This window comes from Zosterops lateralis, assembly GCF_965231275.1.
Source record: "Zosterops lateralis genome assembly, chromosome: 14".
Lineage (NCBI taxonomy): Eukaryota > Metazoa > Chordata > Aves > Passeriformes > Zosteropidae > Zosterops > Zosterops lateralis.
The window spans coordinates 4550168-4571338 of NC_139774.1; the positions used below are offsets into that span (position 1 = coordinate 4550168).

A 21171-nucleotide genomic window follows, 5' to 3' on the forward strand; every position below is an offset into this window, starting at 1 on the left:
CCATCTTAAATTTCTGTCATGAAATGGGTTCAAGATTAACAACTTCTATACCTTTCTTTCACTTTGTTATTAGTTTTCCAATATTTTTTTCATCTAGATTACCCTCTATTATTTAGTTATAACTTCCTCCATAATTGCAATCAATGAATAGTAATCACTTAATAAACATATCCTGACAGGTCTATTTTTGCACTGGGAAAAGATTAATTTTCTTTATCACCACTCCAGTAAGCAATTTCTTTTCTTACCTGAAGCAGCAAAGTGAACTGAAGTTCTGCTCTGCTTCCAACAGCAGCTGAGCAAGACCAGACACTGACTCCTTTCACTTTTATATTATTTGGATATAGATTTATCAAAATCTGTGTAACTTGGAACTGCATGCATGTGTATTTGCATTGATTCTTACACATAATTCTACCGCACACAGGCAAAAGCTGCTTTGCACAAACACTGTGCTAACACTGAGCTCACACTGCTGTTCTGGGAGGATTTTCTGAGTGCTTTTCTTAAACCAGGTAATTCAGAGAGAAAAAATGCAGTTCTATTAAAACTTTTGAGCTTAGATACTCAGCAATGAAACGGCAAGGAGTGTGCATTCTGTCAAGCATCTATTAAAGCCTAATTTGATATTAAATAGAATAAAATATCCTGAATCAAATTGGATACCTGCAGCTTGCTATGATGATTTCTTTTCCACTATAGCACAAAGAAACTAGTAAAGAAACACAAACAAAAGAAAATGCTTTGTATACAAAAATCTCCTTTTTTTCCTCACAGATCAATTTGTTCTGAGTGGACTTGGCCTAAAGTCACTGGAATCAAAGCAAGTTTTTCTGCTGACTTCATTTCACACTAGGTGTAGCAAAGACAGAAATTGCAAGCAAATAACCTCTCCTACAGGATTTGCATTTTCTGCCTTAGGACAAACAGACTGTGCAGTCTGTCAGGTACCTTCCAAAAAGGACTGTGGCACCTCTTTAGGTGGACACTCCTCAGTAATTCTGACATTAACTGGTGTGTCAAACATTCAGCTGCAAAAGAACTCATAAAGGCAGTACTCCAAATGACAGTGAGTTTCTGTAAAATTCAAGTGCACTTTAATTCTTCACACAAACGTTTAAAACATCTTAAGCAACTCATTGTTGTACCAAAGTATCAATTCACTCTAAGCACAAATTTTCCAGTGGTAACTTCTAGAAATTTCATACCAATACTGCCAAAAATCACTTTTACCATCATTTTCCTCTGAACTCTGTGTTTCAGCTCCATGCAACACGAACCAGTGGGGTGACACTGAGTTGTCCCTCTGAACTCAATCCCATTCCTGGCATCAGCCTTTGTGCTTTGTAAATGGCCTCAGGACATGACCATGTGAAAATTCATACTAATACAGGCCTGTCACAAGAATATCTGTCTGCATGCAACAGACAACTTCTGACTGCACAAATTTCATCTATGACAACTAGAAGGGCATACCTGGATTTTTTGCACTAGTCTCATCTTTGCCACAGGCAGGACCACATTAAGTTTCAAGGAAATCTGTGTAATACATACCAAACAAAAAAAAGCTTACGATATTTTAATCACTTTAGAATTATCACCCTTCCTCTGGAAAGAATTGATTACATACATCAATAATAAGGAAGATATCTAGTTCAAAGCTCTGAAAATTAGACTTAAAATCTCACTTCAGAGTTCACTAGTTCAGCTTGCAATTTTGAGATCTTAGTAAGAGGCATCTTTTTGTCTGCACAGTAATGAAGACTTTACATACACTAATTACTTCTAAACATCGGCACATTACTAAGAGATTATAAAGCAAAACAAATTTTGTGCGAAGCATCGACTTCTGAAATAAGCAATTATTACAGAATTTAGTGAAAAAATTACATACCAGGCATTTTGTAAAGATCTGGGAAGAACTTTGAAAACAAAATGCCTGGATTGATCTAGCAGAGGTATGTTGATATGATGGAAGTCTGAAAGCAATTATGAAAAAAACACTCTGCATCTGTGCTGGTCACAAAGTGTTCAGTCATAAAAGCTTTGATTTAAATCATATTAGCACAGTGTGGCGGAAGCATGCAGCACCACAACATCAAAGATATGCCCTGAAAAGATGTATCTTTTTTTATTTTTTATTTACTCTCTCCAATAGGAGTATACTTTTAGTTTCCAACTCACGTGTGTATTGGAAATGGTTTGTACATCCAAAGAGAAACCAGAGGGGAATGAAAAAGAAAAACAGCTTGAGGGATGCAAAAATCTCACCATACGTTTAAGTAAAGAAATAACAATTCACTTGTAATAGGACTGTCCCATTAGGGTCCCTGATTGCCATGAAAATCTCAAGTGGCCTAGTCATTTATTTTTTAAATTCACCACCTTAAGATAATGAAAACAACATGACTTTGGATTTGGGCCCACCAGATTTCTTCTAAGGTAATACTTCACAGTTCTCCAAAATTCTCTGGAGAAAAGCACACTTGCCTGAACCTCACAGTCTCAGTAGATGGGATAGTCTTGTTTCAGATGAATCTGCTCAGACTGTTCAGAAGGGATGTGATCACTGAGAATTTCCCTTTTTTTGATTATAGCTCAGAGAAAATAACAGTTTTTTCCTTTGTTTTGAGTAACTTTTTAAAACAATCCAAATAGACTGCCTGACAGTGCTTGTAGAGACAAAATGAAGAACTTCACTGAGGAGCAATTAATTCCTCTTCAGAGTAAATTTTCAAGCATGGCAATTGAGAGGATAGAACATCACTGCTTTGTGTAAGGATGACCTTTTTGAACTTCCCAGGCTGATGGAGCCCAGCTGAGATTATGATGCTGATGCTGCAGTGAGCTGCAGGCTCTCAGGGAACGGGCTCACAGCAGCTGACAGGTCCCCCCATGCTGGCATTGTCTCTGTGTAAACAGCAGGGCCACTGTCCCAGTACAGCACAGGGGATGGCAGGAGCTGCTCCTGCTCCACCAGGGACACACATTCCCCCTGCACTCCAGCCCTGCTCCGGGTGCTGCTGCTGCTAGGGGTGTGTTTCACATGGGATGTATAACAGCAGGAGAGCTGATGCATCAGGCAGGGAAATTAAAAAAGAGTCCATTCACACAAAGGAATGCTTAGTTATGTTTGAAAATCATTCAGGCTTGGATGATACTGAGACATCATCCATAGTACCATGTGTTGTATTTGTTGATATCACACACGGTACCATTTGTTGCATCTTTACTTACTAATGTGGAATTTGTTCTTGTGGGTTTTTTTTTTTTTTGCTTGTTTTTATTTTTGTTTTTGTTTTTGTTTTATTTTCTTCTCTATAAACCAGTTTGTCACTGATTTGAAATGGTTCCAAGAGCCTATCTGCATTTCCCCCAACTGAGCCAGGGTTAATACCTGAGAGCACTTGGGTCCTTAAGGGAACAGCCCATTACAGCCCACGAACAGCAACTATGTCTCTACGATTTATGAAAAGAAAGCAATATGTGCCTGTTTCGGTGCCTGTCGTTTGCCTACCAATGGTGCAGTGCTCCCCATTCCAGCCCTCTCTGCATTCACACTTCCCATCTTTACAAGTCCCGTGCTCCGTGCAGCGGGGGTGGCACACACGCTGGTCACAGCCCGCTCCCGTCCAGCCCTCCTCGCAGCGACAGGCCCCGCCGATGCACACGCCGTGGGTGCCACAGTCCACGGAGCACACTTCTAGGAGAGAGAACAGCAGTCACAGCCAGCCTCCAGCCAAGGGAGGGCTGCAGCAAGGCCTCTGCTCAAAGCTGCAGCCCCTCCAAAGCTGGCCTGCTCACCTCCGGATGGAAGCCGGCATTTAGTTTTTGTTGAAAAGCGAACTGAATTGGAAGTCGTTTTGATGCCTTGAAATTTTAGCCTTTATGTTTTTCAAATCTTGTACTGCATTAGCACATAACTCTAAACTCCATATAAGGTGTCTACTGTCTACAATTAAGCAGTTCCTCTGGGCCTGGAACTCAAGGACACCTTACAGCCTCAGGCTCCAAAAGTATAAACAAAAGTGAATTTGGGGGGAGCAAACTGGGGGTAAATGACTTCATTACCTGAAGCTGTAATTGGAGGATAAAACCCTGATACAGAAATAGACCAAACTTACTTCTGTCTAAAAAGCTTGTGACCATTGTCCATCTTGGGTGTAGCTTCTCAGAGGCTTTTGACTGCCCAAGGTGTATCTATAGAAGGCCTTTAATAAACACCCACTTTTATTCTCTTAACCTTGTCTAGCCTCTGTTCTAGGTAACCAACCCAAGGAAACAGTTTAAAAAATCTGCTAATGTAGGCTGGACAGAGCTGCAGAGCTGCATCCTCCACGCAGATACAAACATGTGTCACAGGTGCTGTCCCCAACAGCAAAGGAGGGGAGCAGGTGGCTCTGCTTTACTGAAACCTGGACCTCGTGATTTTGACAGATATTGATTTGCTAAGAATGGAGACTGAAACTCACCTAAAACTCATTTGGCAGAGAATGGCCGCAATTCAGGGTCATTGACAATGATGGGTAAAAGTCACTTTCCAAGGAGAGATTTTGGATTCCTATTACTAACACGGTCAGTTATCCAGTGTCTCACTCCAAAAATTTTACTGCTCTCTGCCAGCTGAAGTTGTAGATAAGCAAAAGGGTCTTTTGCCCCATGCATCACCAAAGAAAGTACCAGTGAAATTCTCATTCTTGAATTTTTCTGACTGCTTATCCATGAAGCAGAAAACACATCTGGATATTCATATCACTGGTGGGGTATTCCAGCTGATTAACCTTAGGAAATAACTGAATAACTGTGAAAAATGTAAATATTGTTTTGAGAGACCTGGTTTTGATCTACAGCACCATCTCAAGGTCCAACTGACAATGTAAAAACAAAATTCCCTGTGTTTTTTTTCCCATAAATGACGGACATTTTAATTTACAGCTGGGAACAGAAGTACACTTACGTAACTTTTTCAGTCTAAAAGAGAATCAGTGTTAGAACAAAACACAAACTCCCAACCTGCACCCAACCCACCTCAGAGCCCCAAAACACAAACTTCTAACCTGCACCCACCTCTGTCGCCCTAAATTTTCTTGCTTTCGAGTGTTTGAATCCCTGCAGTGGAGATTCTCACACAGCTTGATGTAAACTATATGTATATTTAGAACTTATCTACTTTTGTTTACATATTTGTCCTCTGAGAGGAGAAATACGATTGATGGTGATGTTCACCAACGAGGTCCATGAGGTGGAAACCTGCATAGCCAATCCTTTGCCCTCTAATCAAAGTGTATATAAGATAAAGTCAGAAAATTAAAATAGAGCCTTCCTGCTTGACTTTCTGCTGCCTGCCTTGTCCTTTGTGTGTCCGAAATAGCGACACACTTCAGAGCACCAAAACACAAACTCCTAACCTGTACCCACCTCAGAGCCCCGAAACACAAGCTTCTAACCTGCACCCACCTCATAGCCCCAAATTAAGAGTGCCATGATATATATATATACAGAGGTATACACACACTTCTTCCCAACAAAATTAAAGGAGCACAATCATGTTATTACTACGTCTCAAACTTGCCATAGGTAATGATGACTGCATCTCAAACTTGCCACACACTTTAACAAAATAGCAATATGGTTGCAGAATGAGAAAAACCTGTTTTTCTTACCAACGGAGCAGTCGGGGCCCATCCAGTTGGGGTCACAGGTGCAGAGCCCCGTGTCGGCCAGGTAGGAGCCGTGCCCGCTGCACTGGTCGGGGCACTGGGCGCGGGGCAGCTCGCAGTTCACCCCGCCCCAGCCCGGGCTGCAGAGACATTCCCCGTTCACACACACCCCGTGGTTGGAGCAAGTCGGGTCCAGGCAATCCACTGCAGGAGGGGACAGAAAAGCCATGCACAGAGGGGTCACTTCACACGAGGGAATGTTTGAAAAATGCGCTCTGAAAAGTGCGTTGTCAATAAAGCAAATTGAGGTAGTTCTCCAAGTCATACTAATACCTGGTCTGAGAATGGGAAAGGGAAGTAATTCACATTTTACATTAAATAAATCAAGTAGGGTTTGACTCTGCAATGACAGTTTACTGCAGGAATGCTGTGGTGGAGAAGCATGAAGGCTTAAAAATAGCACTTAAATATATATATAGTCAGAGTTCCACACATAAACCTGGAGACATTTCTTCTGAAATCCATTGAAGCTCCAATGACTCATGTACTGTATTTCAATTACAAAGTAAGTTAATAATTTGCAGTTTTAAATTATTTTTATTCAGACTATTTTTATAAAACCTGTTATTATTACTTTTGAAATTTTAGAGCATTGTTTGAACATTAGGACAGCCACTTCAAGTACACGGAAGTCAAAATGTCAGTGGCTTTCAGCTTCATTTAGACTCCTAATCATTCAGGCACTTCTGAGTGTTTGATCCATGGTCCATTAGTAGCTGAGCTGTGAAACTGAGAGCCCTGGTTACTTCAACCCATATTCTAAATCAGCAGATTGTTTCTCTTAAAGAAGTAAAATCAGATACAGATATAGATTTCAACCCAGAAACAACAAAGTGAAAATACTTATGAGGGAAAATGATGCAATTAAATTCCAGTTGCTATTTCAGTCCCATAATGGAATGTTACAAGCTGTCTTTCAAATAAACTTTATCAGTAACATTATGAGTTTCCAAATTTTAATCTTACATGATGAATCTGTATAACAATACTATGCTTTACTGCCAATACCCACATGGAGGCTTTACCAAATGTCTTTTGCTGTGGAATTGAAGGCCAAGGTCAAATTCATGTCTTAAATAACTTGAATTCATCTCATGACTGGTGTATATTAGCTCACAAAAGCAGGACCAAGAATGATTTGCATTCTCTCTCACTGCTCCAGGAAGATCTGAGTTTATAATGAAAGTGATTTATCTCTCATCTTTTCCAAACTGATCCTTCTAAATTAAGGCAGAGACATTTTCACTCCACCTGATGAGAACAATACTTGCTCTTTCGAATCTCAACTTTTCTATAAACAGAGAGCCTTGCCAAACTATTTTATTTAGTTGCAGAACATTTAAAGCAAGATTAGATATAGATTAGATACAGGCAGAGGATTGACACAGGCACATTTAGAGATGCAATAAAATGAGTTATCAGAATACAGTAGTATAGAATTCAACAGGAATAAACGACTGTAAAATTTCTTACAAGATTTTCATTTTAATGATGACATTTGCTATCATTTTGGGTTTGCTTTTTCTTTTTTTCTTTAAGATTTAAAGCTGAGTTAATTTGACATGAAAATATTTTAATGCAATTTCATATTTATAGATAAACTGAGATTGGTTTGTGGTTCACCTCAAAGTTGATAAATTCATAAACTGTATCAAATTACACAGATGCTTGTCCTGTATTGTTACTTCTTCTTTGTGCTTAGCCAAATTATAACCTGTCTGAAGTTTACAATGCATCTTTTATAGAATTTCTGTTGAACTCAACGGACACAGAGCTGTGATAAAATAGTCTGACTGAAAAAAGAAGTACACAAAAACTTAGGTCAATCTGCTTTAAGGATGAAGGTTACTTCACCCCTACATTTGGTCTATTCTGGTTTTTTTTAGAATATATATTTAACAGAAAATGTAGAAGGGTAATACGTGTATAACATGGTTATAGGACAGCTAACTTTAGGAGATAATGATAAGTCATAACGTACTCTCCTTGTCAGGAATGTATCATCTTCCTTCTCAAATGAAAGCACTAATGAAAGGAACGTGGAGCATATGAAAAACACCACCTTCTGCTACATAAATTAACTGTCTTCCCTCTATCCCGAATTACAGTGCTCATGCACCTCTGATTTATTTCTTCAGAATGAGCCTATCAATGCCCCATAGCCCCCAATCTCCCTTGTTTTACAGGATAGCACACTAAACACCTTTGCCCTTTGTTCTAGACAAATGTGCTTTACAGCTGTTTTGTTCTATCATCTGGGTAAGTAGTAGCTTTCAAAGTTCAAACTGAGGAGAGTTTTTACTCTGAGCTCCAATCTCGTTCTATTTTAATACACGCTCAGAGTTATCATCTCGGGCCAGATCCTCACTGCTGAAATTAGCATAATGTGATTACCTGCAACAGAACTGCACTGACTTGTGCTGCAGAGGTTCTGGCCCTGAGGTGTAGCAGGGTTTACAATGGTGTTTAACCGGGATTTATAAATGGACCATCTTTGGTGTTTAAACAAAGGAGAATGCGCCTTAGCAAGTACGTGAGGCTTGGAACTCACAGCCCCCTGGCAGCTCAGATCATTAGAGCTCATTTAGTATTGGGCCCTCTGTAGATTTGACAAAAAAAGGTACTGAAAGCAATTTATATCCTTAAGGACAAAAAAGGAGGTCAAGGAGTTTTCTGAACAATATGTACCATGAAGTCCCCAAAGAGCCATGAATTACACTTACGAAGTTAAATGTCATTGAAAAATGACTCGACCAGGAAAGTGACAAGAAAACCACCCTTAACTTAACCTAATTTGGCAATTTCACTTGTGTCCCCCACAAAGCAGGCTGAATGAAGCCTGACAAATACCCCACTTCATCTTCTGTGCAAATTTGTTAATAGAAAAACAGTGTTTATGCTGCAAAAATTGTGCATCAAAATTATTGATTTTGGTGTCACTTTCATTTCAGGTAAATTGTTTGAACAATATAACCATGATGAATATCAGAAATAAAAAGCTATTGGGAAGAAAAAAAAATTGCTGACCCACTTATTTTAATTCAATATCCTAGTTGGAAAATGGCAAATGAATCAACCTTTGCCATTCCTTTTGGAAGTTCAAATCAATAGAGGGGATTTCATGTATTATATATAAATACAGAAATACTATTTCTATCATTCTTCCATTAAAAGTGTAAAATTTCTATTAATGCAAAAATTTTAACTAAGACTAGATGATTAATTAGAGAGACACCAATTCATAGTGTACCCTTTTCTCCCATAGCACTTGAATTAATGTGAGAAATATGTACAAAAGAAACGGCATTTTAGAGTAGAAACATGGTGGTTGATTTTTATTTATTTCCAAATTAATTCATTGACTTATTTATTGCCCAATCATATATGCAAAAGGTTACTTTAACTTTTCTTGTCATGTTATTGGCCCCCTCCAAGTTTGCAATCGATACCTCCTGCCTTTGTAACCCATTTATCTTTTTAGGAAGAAACAAGTCTTTCCAAGCACAGTGTTGATTAAATAATGTATATCCTTTCATCTCACATAGCCATTCACCTCCCAAAAAGCTCTGTTGACTGATGGTTTTGTTGTGTTCCCAATTTTGGCAGGAGTTAACACAACACCTTTGCAAAAAGGCCTGCACTGGCCTTTTCTATAAACTCCTCTGGAGCTGCTGATGTCTTTGCGTCACCATTCCAAACATTCACCTGAGGATAAGATGGGTTAAGCACTACAGGAGCCTATTTCTCTTACAGGAGTTTGGGGATCCAGGGTAGATAGATCCATGGGGATCCATGGCCCACAGCCATTCTAGAGAACTGAAAGCAGAGAGAGAATTCCGTGCAAGTACAATCAAGGAAATTGCAATCAAAGTGAGGGGGGAATGGCTTGCAAGGTAAAATTTCCTGAATTAATTGAAACAAAGATCATTTTAGGCTACCTAGTATAATCTCTCTAATAACACAAGCATCTATACAACAACAGAAAATACGATGAAATGCATAAAACTCAATGAGACCAAGCAAACAATTGCAGTTAGTACCAGAAAGAGAGGTTCTGCATTCCTTGGGAATAGATTGGGTGCTGTAGGGCATGTTAAAGACAGTCTTTTCTGTCATTGATTTTGATGAGAATGATAGTTAAAGCAAGTCATTTCAGATAATATTTGAATATCTCCTAGAATCATACACTCAGGGTGAACTGAGAACTATCAATTCTAAGGGGAAAAAATGACATTACAGCATTTTTTGGATATAGTTTAAAATGTAACCCATTAAAAACAATGCAAAAACCCTTGGCTTCAACTGAAATCTGGAGAAAAGCTCTAATAACCAGCATTGAGAGGATTTAGTGGAAGAAGGTGACAGGAATGAACTGAGCAAAGAATTGCAATCCCACCACTGAGAATCCTTGGTTTGGTTTTTTTTTCCTTTTACCACAAATTCACTCGGACTAATGCAAGATCTTGTCCTAAAGGTGATGTCTGGTCCTGAGAATAAAACCCTTAATGGTTTGTTTATCCACAGTTTTCTTCCCTTTGTTTTCTGATGGGAGAGACAGCTGTTTACTATAGGGTAAGATAAAAAACGATAGTCACAGTATCAATACAGCTCTGCAACCCATTCAGAATGATCCAGAGAGACTCCTCAGTCCTAACAGCACGACATCCCAGCCCTATCACTTCGATACTCAGGCTGCTTCTCTGTTTGGAGGATTAAGAAACTCTGGATCACAGTAATGTATTTTAAAAAGAAAAGAAGTCTAATTTACATTGTGCATTCTAACAGAAAACTCTGTGGATACGACCAGTATTGAGCTTAATCTACGATCACATTTTGCATGGGTTATTTTTAAAAATTTGTTCATTCTACATACTCAAGGAATTGGACACTTCCAGCATGAGAAGTTTTTCTGCATTTAAAGGACAGTTATTGTTCCTGTGTGCCATCTACCTTTTCTTAATCCCATGTGACATGGCCAACAGGAGTAATTTATCCCACATTGAGTCTTGAGTAACATGGAAATCCAAGTCTTTAAAATATTTTTAATCAGTTCCTCTCTTAATAGTGATTGATATGTGCTTTGTGTGAAGTTTAAGCTATACAATTTTGTCTACCACTGCTCCTTTTTCCTCTGAATTTCACATCTAAATTGTTTGGTAAACATAATCCATAAGAAAAGATTTTTCTTTGTTCTTCAACAAAGGAATTATTCAGGTTTACTTGTGGCAGACACTTAATATTGCAAAGCAATGTATACAGAAGGCCTGAAATTTTGTCTGAACTCTGATAGATCAGTAAACTTGTGATAGATTACATTTTAATCCTCTTTTACCTGCTATAGCAGTTTTATGCTTAGATTTTTATTCTATTCTTTCCTTCTTCCCTAGCCATTAAATAACTCCAAAACCCAAAAAACAAACTAATAAGCAGAGAAAATAAATATCCTACCTTCCTCACAGTTCTCTCCTTTATAGCCCACAGAACAGACACAGTTCCCTTCGATGCAGGAACCATGACCTCCACAGGAGGGGTCAATACACTGGCTGGTGGGCACGTCACATTCTGCACCTTTCCAGCCACTGTAGCACAAGCAGGTGCCTTTGGAGTACTGACCATTGCCACTGCACAGGACTGGGCAGGCAGCTGGAAAAAGGAACGAAAGAGAAACAACATACAGGGTCATGCATATCAAAGTGCATTAAAAATCCACTATCAAACACTTATACTCAAATACATTCATTTACTGGGGGAAAAAAATCTGAGATGATTCGTAGTGGTTCAGTTTTTCATTTCCCAAACAAATAATTTGATTGCTATTTAATAAAGCACATTTGTGTTGGGCATTCTGAGAAAACAACTCCTATACTTTGGAGAATACTGATAATGTTTGGGATAACTGATCAGGTTATGTGAACAGGTTTGAGTTTGACATTACTCTGCTGTGTTTCTCTAGGTAACATCTGATTTTCACAGATAGAACACAAAACATTCAGTCCCCACAAAAGCTCATTATATGGCATCTTTCCTCCACCATAACACTTATTTGATGTAATGTCCCCAAACTTTTTTAGAGCCTTTGGTTTTCAGTGTAACAATCCTGAACACAAGAATGGTACAAGCTTTCAGCTACTACAAATGTACCTTGCCACCACAGTCCCTGCTAAACCTTATTTCCCTGAATCCCAGTGACAGCTTTTACCCTGTGTGTATTGGCAAGAAAGCACCATTAAATCTTACCCCTCACCACTGTAGTATTCAAGAGGGTAAGACATTCTGAGCAAATATTCATTTATGCAAATGAAGTTAAGCCTATGAATAATAAAAGTAGCCAGTAGGTCTTGGGTGCCAGGAATGAGATGTTGTACATATGCAGAGCAATGGAGAGAAACAAGTGGTTGATTAAAACCCAGGTGCATATAAATGTTTCACTAAGTCATATTCACTCCTATGTGCTCATGTCTCCCTTGGCAACATGGAAATCTGTGAACTTCCATGCCTGTCAAAGCCTGGGTGTGTGGTCACTGGCCAGAGAAATGGAAATAATAACAGAGAAATAACAGAAAATGGGAGTAATGAAGTGAGTCTTTGAGAAAAGCTCAGATAACTTTTGTGCTCTTCTCTCTGATGCAGTTTGATAAAGACGGAAAAGTATTTCGCTGTCTTTCCCCTTTTCAAAGTAATTAGAAATGAACACCCGGTTTTACAGTGCCAAAAATATACTCAAAAGCTACTATTAATCATTAAAAGGTCCTAATGTCTTCTTGGCTTCTATTATCCCCTTAACCCGAATGATCAAGAAGAACCCAGGTAATTGATTTCCTACAAAGAAATGTGCAATGGTCCAGTTATTCAACTTCTCCATTGTTCAGTCCTGCAATCCTTATTAATCTCAGCTGTCCCATTGATCTGCTGCAAAAACACATTTCAGGATAGATTTTTTAATGAATTTTCTTACTTGATACGGGAAAAAAATTGATCAGAAAAAATAAAATTCAGATTTCTAACCTGAAACGTTAGCTAAAATTTAGAGTACTGAGAATTATTTCAATTAAGACTAAAGATACATGGGCTGCATGTAATATAATAATATTTTTGGCTTATTTTTCTTCTACTGTAGAACAGTATCAAAGTCAGTATGCTGAAGTTTGGGGTTTGTTACTGCTCCTATGCCTTAGATCCATATTATTCATCCTTTGGTAGCAAGAGGACTTCATTCTACTGCATTCCTGGCGTTCTCTTTTACTATAAGTTTTGTCCAGTTGCTTTCTTAGGCACTGCAAAAATGAACAGAAATTTGAATAAAATATAATTTCCATCAGCAACATTTTAATTTCAGATGTGATACATGTTCACAAGTGCTTTACTGAGTTCAGTGAAAAGGTTTATGCTAAATTTCTATTGGTTTTGCTTTCAGCAGCTGGTTTCAGACCAGCTTTACAGAGCCAGCTATATTGAAATACCACATAGACAAATTGCCCCCCCACTCCACTCCAGGACAGTCTATCTTACATCTTTTTGCCCCTCAGCATCAAACACCTTTCCATGATGTATCACACACTGGACTAAGAGCAGCTTGAATGCTGTATGACAATTCCTGCTGCCTGGCTCAGTTCCCAGCACAGCCTTTCCCTGCCCAGGTGTGCAGCTACTGCTCCTGCAGGTCACCAGGTGAGCCAGAAGGAAAGGGATCAACCTGGCACCACTCCCACTTTTTTGGCTATGAAGACCTGAGGGCACAATTCCTTTGTCCACAACTCTCAACTTCACTGCAATTTAAAAGCTTGTTTTGGGCTGACACGGATACATTTTCTCAAAGCAATATAAGAAAGGTAATAATTTCAGTCCTGCTCTCTCAGGGTGTAGAGGATTTTGGGTAAGTGATCAGAAGGCAGCCTGTCCTTAAGTCCTGGAGTGATCATGAGTGGCAGCTTGGTGACATCTTGCACACCCTGAAATATTGTACAGACACTAGTCTTTTATTTGGAACTCTAACAAAAAATCTCTCTCTCTAGGACAAGGCACCCCTCAGTTCCTTTATGTGGCGGCCAAGTCTGCAGTCCCTTTGCTCAAGTCCACCACAGAAGGAAGTAAATATTGCTGGATGCAAATTCTCTGCATGTTTCCATGCCACTGCAGAGGCTCAGAGCTGTCAGAGCTGGTGGTTTCTCCCTGTGGATTCCCCAGCTGCACTAGGACACACTTGCTTCTGCCCACCCAATTCCTCACCACACTGTGATAAAGCTGCATGGAAAGGTCTCAGGAAGGCTAAATGAATCCGTGGGCATTAGGCAGTTTCTTTGGACAGTCTAATAGGTTTTAGGCAGGTTTTTTGACAAACCACATTTGTTCAAGTAGTTATAAGGACAAAAACTTAAAGCTGAGTCACCAGCTGGACGCAAGTGAAGGACAGCTCTTTTTGTTTTGTTGTTTTACAGATCAACATATGACTCAACTCCTGAAAGGATTTCTGTTCTGTAAAACCTCTCCTCTGGCATGAAAACTCAAATAAAGACAATAACTCAATTTAAACAGCACATTCCCTTGAAAGAGGGACTGAGCAGAAATAAACCATTTTAAAAAATAAATAAAAGGAGAAAACCAAAACAACAAAAACATCCAAGCCACTTAACTGTGACCAGTCTAGACCTAGCTAGAGTGGTCTAGACCTGCTGTAAGATCCCTTCTCTTCTTGCTTTGCCCCTCAGTCTCATTAAGCAGTGGGTAACTGCAGTCCAGCTAAAGGTGAGGTGTATCTGCTATCTGGAACTTAGCTGTAGGTAAGTCATTCTTAGCTCCTGCTTTTGACCTGCATTTGCAGGGTTCAGCTTCTGGGATACCAGAGCCTGGCATGGCAGAAGAAAGGTTACTGGATGGTGCTGGGTCCTGGGCTAAAGAGCTCCCTCAGCAGCTTTTTAGTGCTGCCTGACTCTGCTATGGTGCTTCAGGAATTTAAGAAAAGCTGAAAGCCATGTCACAGCTTTTCATTCCTCTCTTCATGTTTCTATCAGGTCAGAGGTCTCGCTGTGGGTCATGGATCTATTCAGTCCTTGTGAAGCTTGTCTCTAAGTTGAGCAGCAATCTGCCTTCAGGGTTTGCCAGGGCGGTCACGGTGCCAGTGACACCAGAACTGACTCTGGACAAACAAGAGAATCTGTCACTTAACCTTAGGGATGAAGCGGGTACAGTTAAGATTATGACACTCACAATTTAAAGCCACAGTTTAATCTACAACCCTCTGCTGGAGTTATTGTGCAAGCTATAGGAATATCACTTTGAGAGTAAGAAAAATGACAGAGATTCTGGGACAAATTTTAGCATTTTCAAGACTGCCATGTCAGTGAGATTGCAGGAGAAACATGTAAGCAAGAATGCAAGAAGGTCCAGGTTATTATAAGAAGCTGGCTTGCCACTGCTGTAATAAGCATGTCATTCTTCATGACTGCTTTTTTTATTTTGCTATGGGTTTATAGTCTGTCCTGTGTGAGGAAGAGAGACAATCAAGCTGCTTTTCTATAGAGAACAGGAGCAGCTAGCCTAAAAAAGAATTCTGCTGTGCCTATTTCCTAGATCATATTGCTGTAGGATGAGACCTAAACCAGTCTACCCTCATTTTATGACCTGGCAGCTTCAGCTGATGTGCAAACTCCTCAAAAATATTCTGGAGTTCTTGTTATCTATGACTGCTTGTGTTTCCCCGTGTGAAGTGGACAGCCCCTGCTCCAGGACAGAACTGATTGCACAAAGTCTGTTGAAGCAATGTGAAGGAAGGTGGTTTATGTAATGGAACACCCAAGTTCCATCTCATTTCTGTGGAGAGATTGATTGCATATCTCACACCAGCACTGGCAAAAAGTGCACAGAGGTGTTCAGGAGTAGTTATGACAACACTCAGGCAACTCAGGCCCAAGGGTACATATCCTGAGTGAGGTCTGGATAAGCACAACAGCTCTTAGCCCTCAGCATTCTTTGGTTATGGGATTATGCCCTTTAATGGTATATGAACAAAATCAGATGAAGTTTTTAACATGGGGATCAGCTGATGAACAAACACTACAGACCTCTGAGTCCTGTGGGTTGCACACATTTGAGAACATCAATTGAGCTGGAAAGACAAGCCTAACATCCCTGTAAAAGTTCTCTCTCTAAAGGATATTTTGGAGTTATGTTCATGTTACGATGCATGAGGAAAGGTGATCTGGTCACAGCCTGTTACACACAGATGAGGAGAGGAGATGCCCAGGGCTAATGCCCAAAGGGTCTGGCATCCAAAGCCACCATTTTTTCCAGTGACACTCCATGGGTGCCCCAGCTGCAGCCTGTGCACACACTCCTTGCACGCTCCCCCTTCCAGTGCTCACACACACATACTCACCAGAGCAGTTCTTCTAGAATATGGCAAGAAACCAGCAAAGGATATCTGAGGAGACAAACTCTTGGAGGCTGTTGAAGAACTTGGGTTAGTTACACAGCTGCTGGGTTGACAGGCCTTCCCCTGCTACTGAAGCTCCAAATAGGCAGAGTTCTGGCTTGGTTTCTCTTGCTGTAGAGCAAACATTACCCTGGTGCAGAGAGAGTCCTGTACCACCAGGATCTAGGCTGTCAGTTCTCTACTGCAGACTTTTTGCACTTCCTCCTCATAAAAAGACAAATTGGTATATTTCTCTTCAAAGTTATTTGAGTCTCTGGGCACAAATACATGCAGACTGGAAAGGTTTTTGAATTTGTATCTACGATGCTTCCCTGTCCTGGACCAGGCCAAAAGCAATGCCCTCATATTATTCTCATTTTGCAAGCAGCTCAGCTTTACATTCAGATGTAAATTTTCAAACATGGCAGAGGAAGAATATAATTTTTGGTCCCATCAAATTTTTTAATGTGTGTACCACAGAGTTTTGTGGTGAGATGCCCATGACAAAACTGCACCAAGGGGTGGATTTGGGTAAGGGATAGAATGGTTGTATCCATAATACTTGCAAGCCCAAATCTTGCATAGAAACCACATTCTTCTTACCACAAGCCGGTGTGCAAAAGAGATGAGCTTGGCTGTTTGTTCACCATGTAAATAATACAGAAAATCAGGACTGAGTGTTCAAGTGTGAGCTTAAGACTGAACTAAAAGAGCACTTGGAAATCATCTGCTGTGCCTGAGTACTGCTGACTGTTCCATCAAACAATTTTAACAAGATTAATTGACAAGTTAAAACTCATGGAAGAACATTCTGTAATAGATCATAGAATTTCTGCAAATTCATGGAATGAAAATCTGCAAGGGATACTGAACACAAAGAGGCTTCATCTGTTTTAGAAAGTCCTAACACACTATCTCTGGCACCAGAAGAATTTAATGGAGAAGCAACAAAGACAAATAAAATTTTTACTCTCTCTCAACTATCTGTAAGTCACCATCGTAGCTGAATTTCTGGGTGAAAGGAATTTTGGTCTCAGCCATTACAGCTTTACTTCCCTCTAAACAAATAAACACATCCAGAAAAAAACATTCTGAAGAGACACTATTTAAACTCCTATGTAAGATATGTTCAGCCCTTGTTGAACTGTACAGAATTCTGCCCCACCTAAGAAAAATATTTATTTCATTTGTGGGTGCTCCTGTTTAGGAGGAGGAAGTAAATTTCAGTCACAAAAATTCACTGAACTGATTTGGGCAGTCTTGCTATGCTCTTTGGACATGGAATCACACAAATTCCTTGTTATATAAAGGAGCGAAATCCACATTTACATAATGAAACTGAAGTTGTTCTGTTCTTTTTTTCACTGACCACCAGGAACTGAACTGAAGACAGATGTAGGTCAAACTTCTTAGCACTGAGCCATACCAGCGACCCTTCTGGGTGCTGTTCCTCCAGGGGATAATTAATTCAGACTGTAATATCTCACACTTGGACTTCCTTTTAGCAGAGATTAGGCTGCTACTGCTGAGAGATTATGCATGATTTTGCCAACATATAAAGATGGATTCCAGTTTTTGACAGTCTAATCTGAAGCCTATAAATGCACTCCAGGTCAGCCCCAAGCTGGAGCAGAAATAGAGGAAAGAGCCAAGACAAATGTTGTGTACAACTGCCTGGTACCTAACCTGATAGATGAGAACAGAGTCACACTGTACTGGCATTTTTCTCTTTTTGGTTTTCATATTGGTGATGCATATGTAGATTTAGACTACACATATTAATTTCTCTTCAATGGAAAAATTAGATTAATAAGTAATCAGGTGAAGATGTGTTTCACTGATGTAAGAGTTTAATCCTACAACTGTCTACCAAAGCCCAAATAATTTTAGATTCACTGCAAAAGTTACAATCAAGTTTCTGTTTTCTTAAAATGAAGTCATACCTATTTTTGTATGAATTATCTTAATCTAAATGGTTTAAAATCAACAAAATCACTATACCCAAAGGATCTGAAAGCATTTGCATTTTAGAAAATCAGCCCAGTTATTAAAAAAATTAATTGCTGTCAACTTGATTCAAAAATGTTGGCTCTAGAATTTACATTAATATTATAAACAAAAAAGTACTGAGACATCCCTTGTTTTATTATATGTCTTGTATTACACCAAATATTTGCCTGCAATTATCATGTCCCTTGTTACATCAAGTATTTGCCCACAGAAATTTCTAAAAATCAGAAGACATATAAATCTACTTAGTTGTAGTCTGAAAATACAATGGTTTTGTTTGACAACGCTTCCCTTCATATTTCCTGTTTAACCCTACTTTAATCAGTTGGCAGCACATTTCACTACTTGTCTGCAAACCTATTAGTTTTTACTGAAGTTCATTGGTGGGTATGAAAATATGAAATAACTTCTGAGACCACTTCATTGTTTTTGTTGTTTTTCTTTTACTAGTTTACACTAATTTTATACTATTTTCCTTGTGAGAAGCTGCTCCACCCCTAGCAAAATCAGGTCCAGGAAAATCATTCTGGAATGGGAGACTGAATGAATCCAAGAGTGTTTTCTCTTACCTGCTCTTTGTGCCTCACAAACCTACTGTGTGCAGTCAGGCAGAATGGTGTTTGACTAGACTGGCAGCTCTTCAGAGATCACTAAATTCACTAACTCCCATCAGGCTGAAACGTTCTTAAGAACAGTGACAATTAAAAAGATCTACAATGTCTTTTAGGTTGCTCTACCAAGCAGAAGTCACCTAGAAATTCACCCAGAAGCAGGAGAATGAACAACTATGAAAAACTGTCACTGACATGAAGTGGTTTACTAGTTACTTCATGGCACTGTTTGCTTTGACTAGAGAACACAGAGCTAATTTAAAGGGTTTAACACGAGTGCTGCTCTGCCCTGGCAGGCACCAGGTCACCATCCAGAGGGAATGTCTCCCACAGCAGCCAAGCTCTGCTCTTCCTACTTCAGCTGCCCAAAGCCAGCCCTACCAAGCTCCCAAGCTCTGCCAAACTGCAGCAAGTGAGGAGGAAACCCACAGAAGAATTTCCAGAAGGACAAAAAACCCATCAGGTGTGTCAAATCTCTGACATTCAGAAACCATTTGGGGAAAGCAGCACACGCTGACTTAAGCACTAAAGTATGGATGCTTTAATTAATCCGGGGTGAATTTAATTGCTTTAGTTAAGTGGAAATCGGGTTAAAAATGATGCAGAGCATGCTGGGGTGTGTTAAAAACATGACATATGAGTTGGATGAATCGATAAATTAAAACTGCACAGATGTTTTAATTAAACCCAGGAAACTTAACAAAGATCACTAGAGACTTTTAAGCCTATGATTAATTCAATTCATTTAGAATACCTGGAGAGATATGGGGATGCCTCCATTTCTGGAGTTATAGGAGGTCTCAATCGATAAGTACTTAAGCTGTTCTACAAAAAGAATGGCATGGTTTTTATAGAAGTGACTGGACAGCACTAACTGCACAATTAATATTTACATTCTTCTGAACACTCAGCAAACTTTTGCTTTGGCCCAGATTTAGCACCAAGGTCGTATTTTGTCTCACACCTTCAGTGTGAGCCTATCCTTCAAAAAGAAAACACTTGCTGTTCTGTCCTCTACCATTGTACAAAGTATCTATTTCCATTAGATAATTGCTTTGCTTAACAACTGTTACAAAAAAATCTATTTAAGAAATACAAATGTGTCTTCCCATACCAGCACCAGTTTCCAGAAACACAACACTTTTTTTGAGGTTGCTCTGCTGGTACAAGTAAATTTTGCTCAATTATTTAACCCCTATAATATTTTCACTAACAATAACAATGCAGCCCATAAGAACAAGGAAATCAAAACTAAGCCAATATCAAACACCTCAGAACTATTTTAATGGTGGCTTGAGAGGACTGAAGCCCCATTACTGCTTTTGTGAAGATGAGCTCTCTATCTCAATCTCAATAACCATCAACAAAGATCTCAGATATTGGAGTGCTTCAGGTGGAGAGAAAAAGTCCACTGTTCTGTCTCACTAGAGAAGTCATGGCTGCACATAAAAAGAATTTCAAGTGACATAAAACAAACTACAAATTGGAGATGGAGACACAAGAGGATGTTTGAGTGCACTGACACTTGACAAATCAGCTACCTGTGCCAGGAGCCAAATGTCTTGAGGACTTTGTCCTGTCAGTACATTCTGGATTCAACTCTTGGTCAGCCTGGTTGTTTCTTTCTCCACCATGGCAGAAGCTCTGCCACGGTCACTGCCTGTGCTAAGGGCAGTCTGCAGTTCCCACAGAGTAGAGGAATGGGATTTGCAGTCAGTCCAGATCAGGTTCTCCCTCTCTGCTGCATCGTTAAGGAGCAGCACAGTTCAATCTCTATTTCACTGCATCAATGCATTCAAGGAAATGGAAGTTCGCTTGTTCTGGTTCTGATTTACCACAGAGAATGAGACCGATCAGTTTGCCACTTATTTTATGCCTTTGAAAAAGAAGGAAAAAACCCAAAGCAACCAAACCAACTCTTTTTCTGTGAGTAACACAGAATCAGAGCTGTGAAATTCCTGCTTTAGATATAAGCAGTGAAGTTGACACAAGACCACGCAGAGAAACAAGTTTTACTTCCTACCAACAGATGGAAACCAACAGATGTTGAAATCAGCTACTGTCATAGACAAGCATGGAGATATTCATTCCTATGTTTTGATAACTTCATCACTAGGAAAACTGCGGAGGAAGGAAAAACGAAACTATTTCAGAGGTTTCAGTTGCTATCTCAGTGGAAAGAGTCAGTGAAGAATCAAAGAGATGATGCTTCAAGCTCACAAAAAGCAGCAGTAAGGACAAACATCAAATACCAGAAATTCCCTTCCAAACATAAGTGTTGTGCTCCCTAACAGAAAAGCACTAACAGCACGAAATCACTTACACTTCTAGAAGAAAGAATAAAAAAAAGTGAAATGTTTCTTCAAGTATTTTTGGTAAGTTTTACACCATTCCCAGTGAATGCTGTAAAAACTATTGCTCC

General features: G+C 39.5%; 1 protein-coding gene across 6 annotated transcripts in view; it reads right to left on the minus strand.

Annotated features, from left to right (window-relative positions):
• The window catches only part of TENM2 (teneurin transmembrane protein 2), a gene marked incomplete at its 5' end in the record, with an annotated part of 486538 nt that overhangs the window by 72988 nt on the left and 392379 nt on the right, over nt 1-21171 (minus strand). For 3 of the 6 annotated variants that reach the window (XM_083871601.1, XM_083871599.1, XM_083871603.1), the window contains 3 exons: nt 3518-3703; nt 5664-5864; nt 11169-11363. In XM_083871601.1, coding sequence (XP_083727727.1) covers nt 3518-3703; nt 5664-5864; nt 11169-11363 — 582 coding nt within the window. Of the gene's footprint in view, nt 1-3490; nt 3704-5663; nt 5865-11168; nt 11364-21171 lie in introns of all 6 variants that reach the window. The other 3 variants (XM_083871600.1, XM_083871598.1, XM_083871602.1) reach the window with 1 other exon arrangement.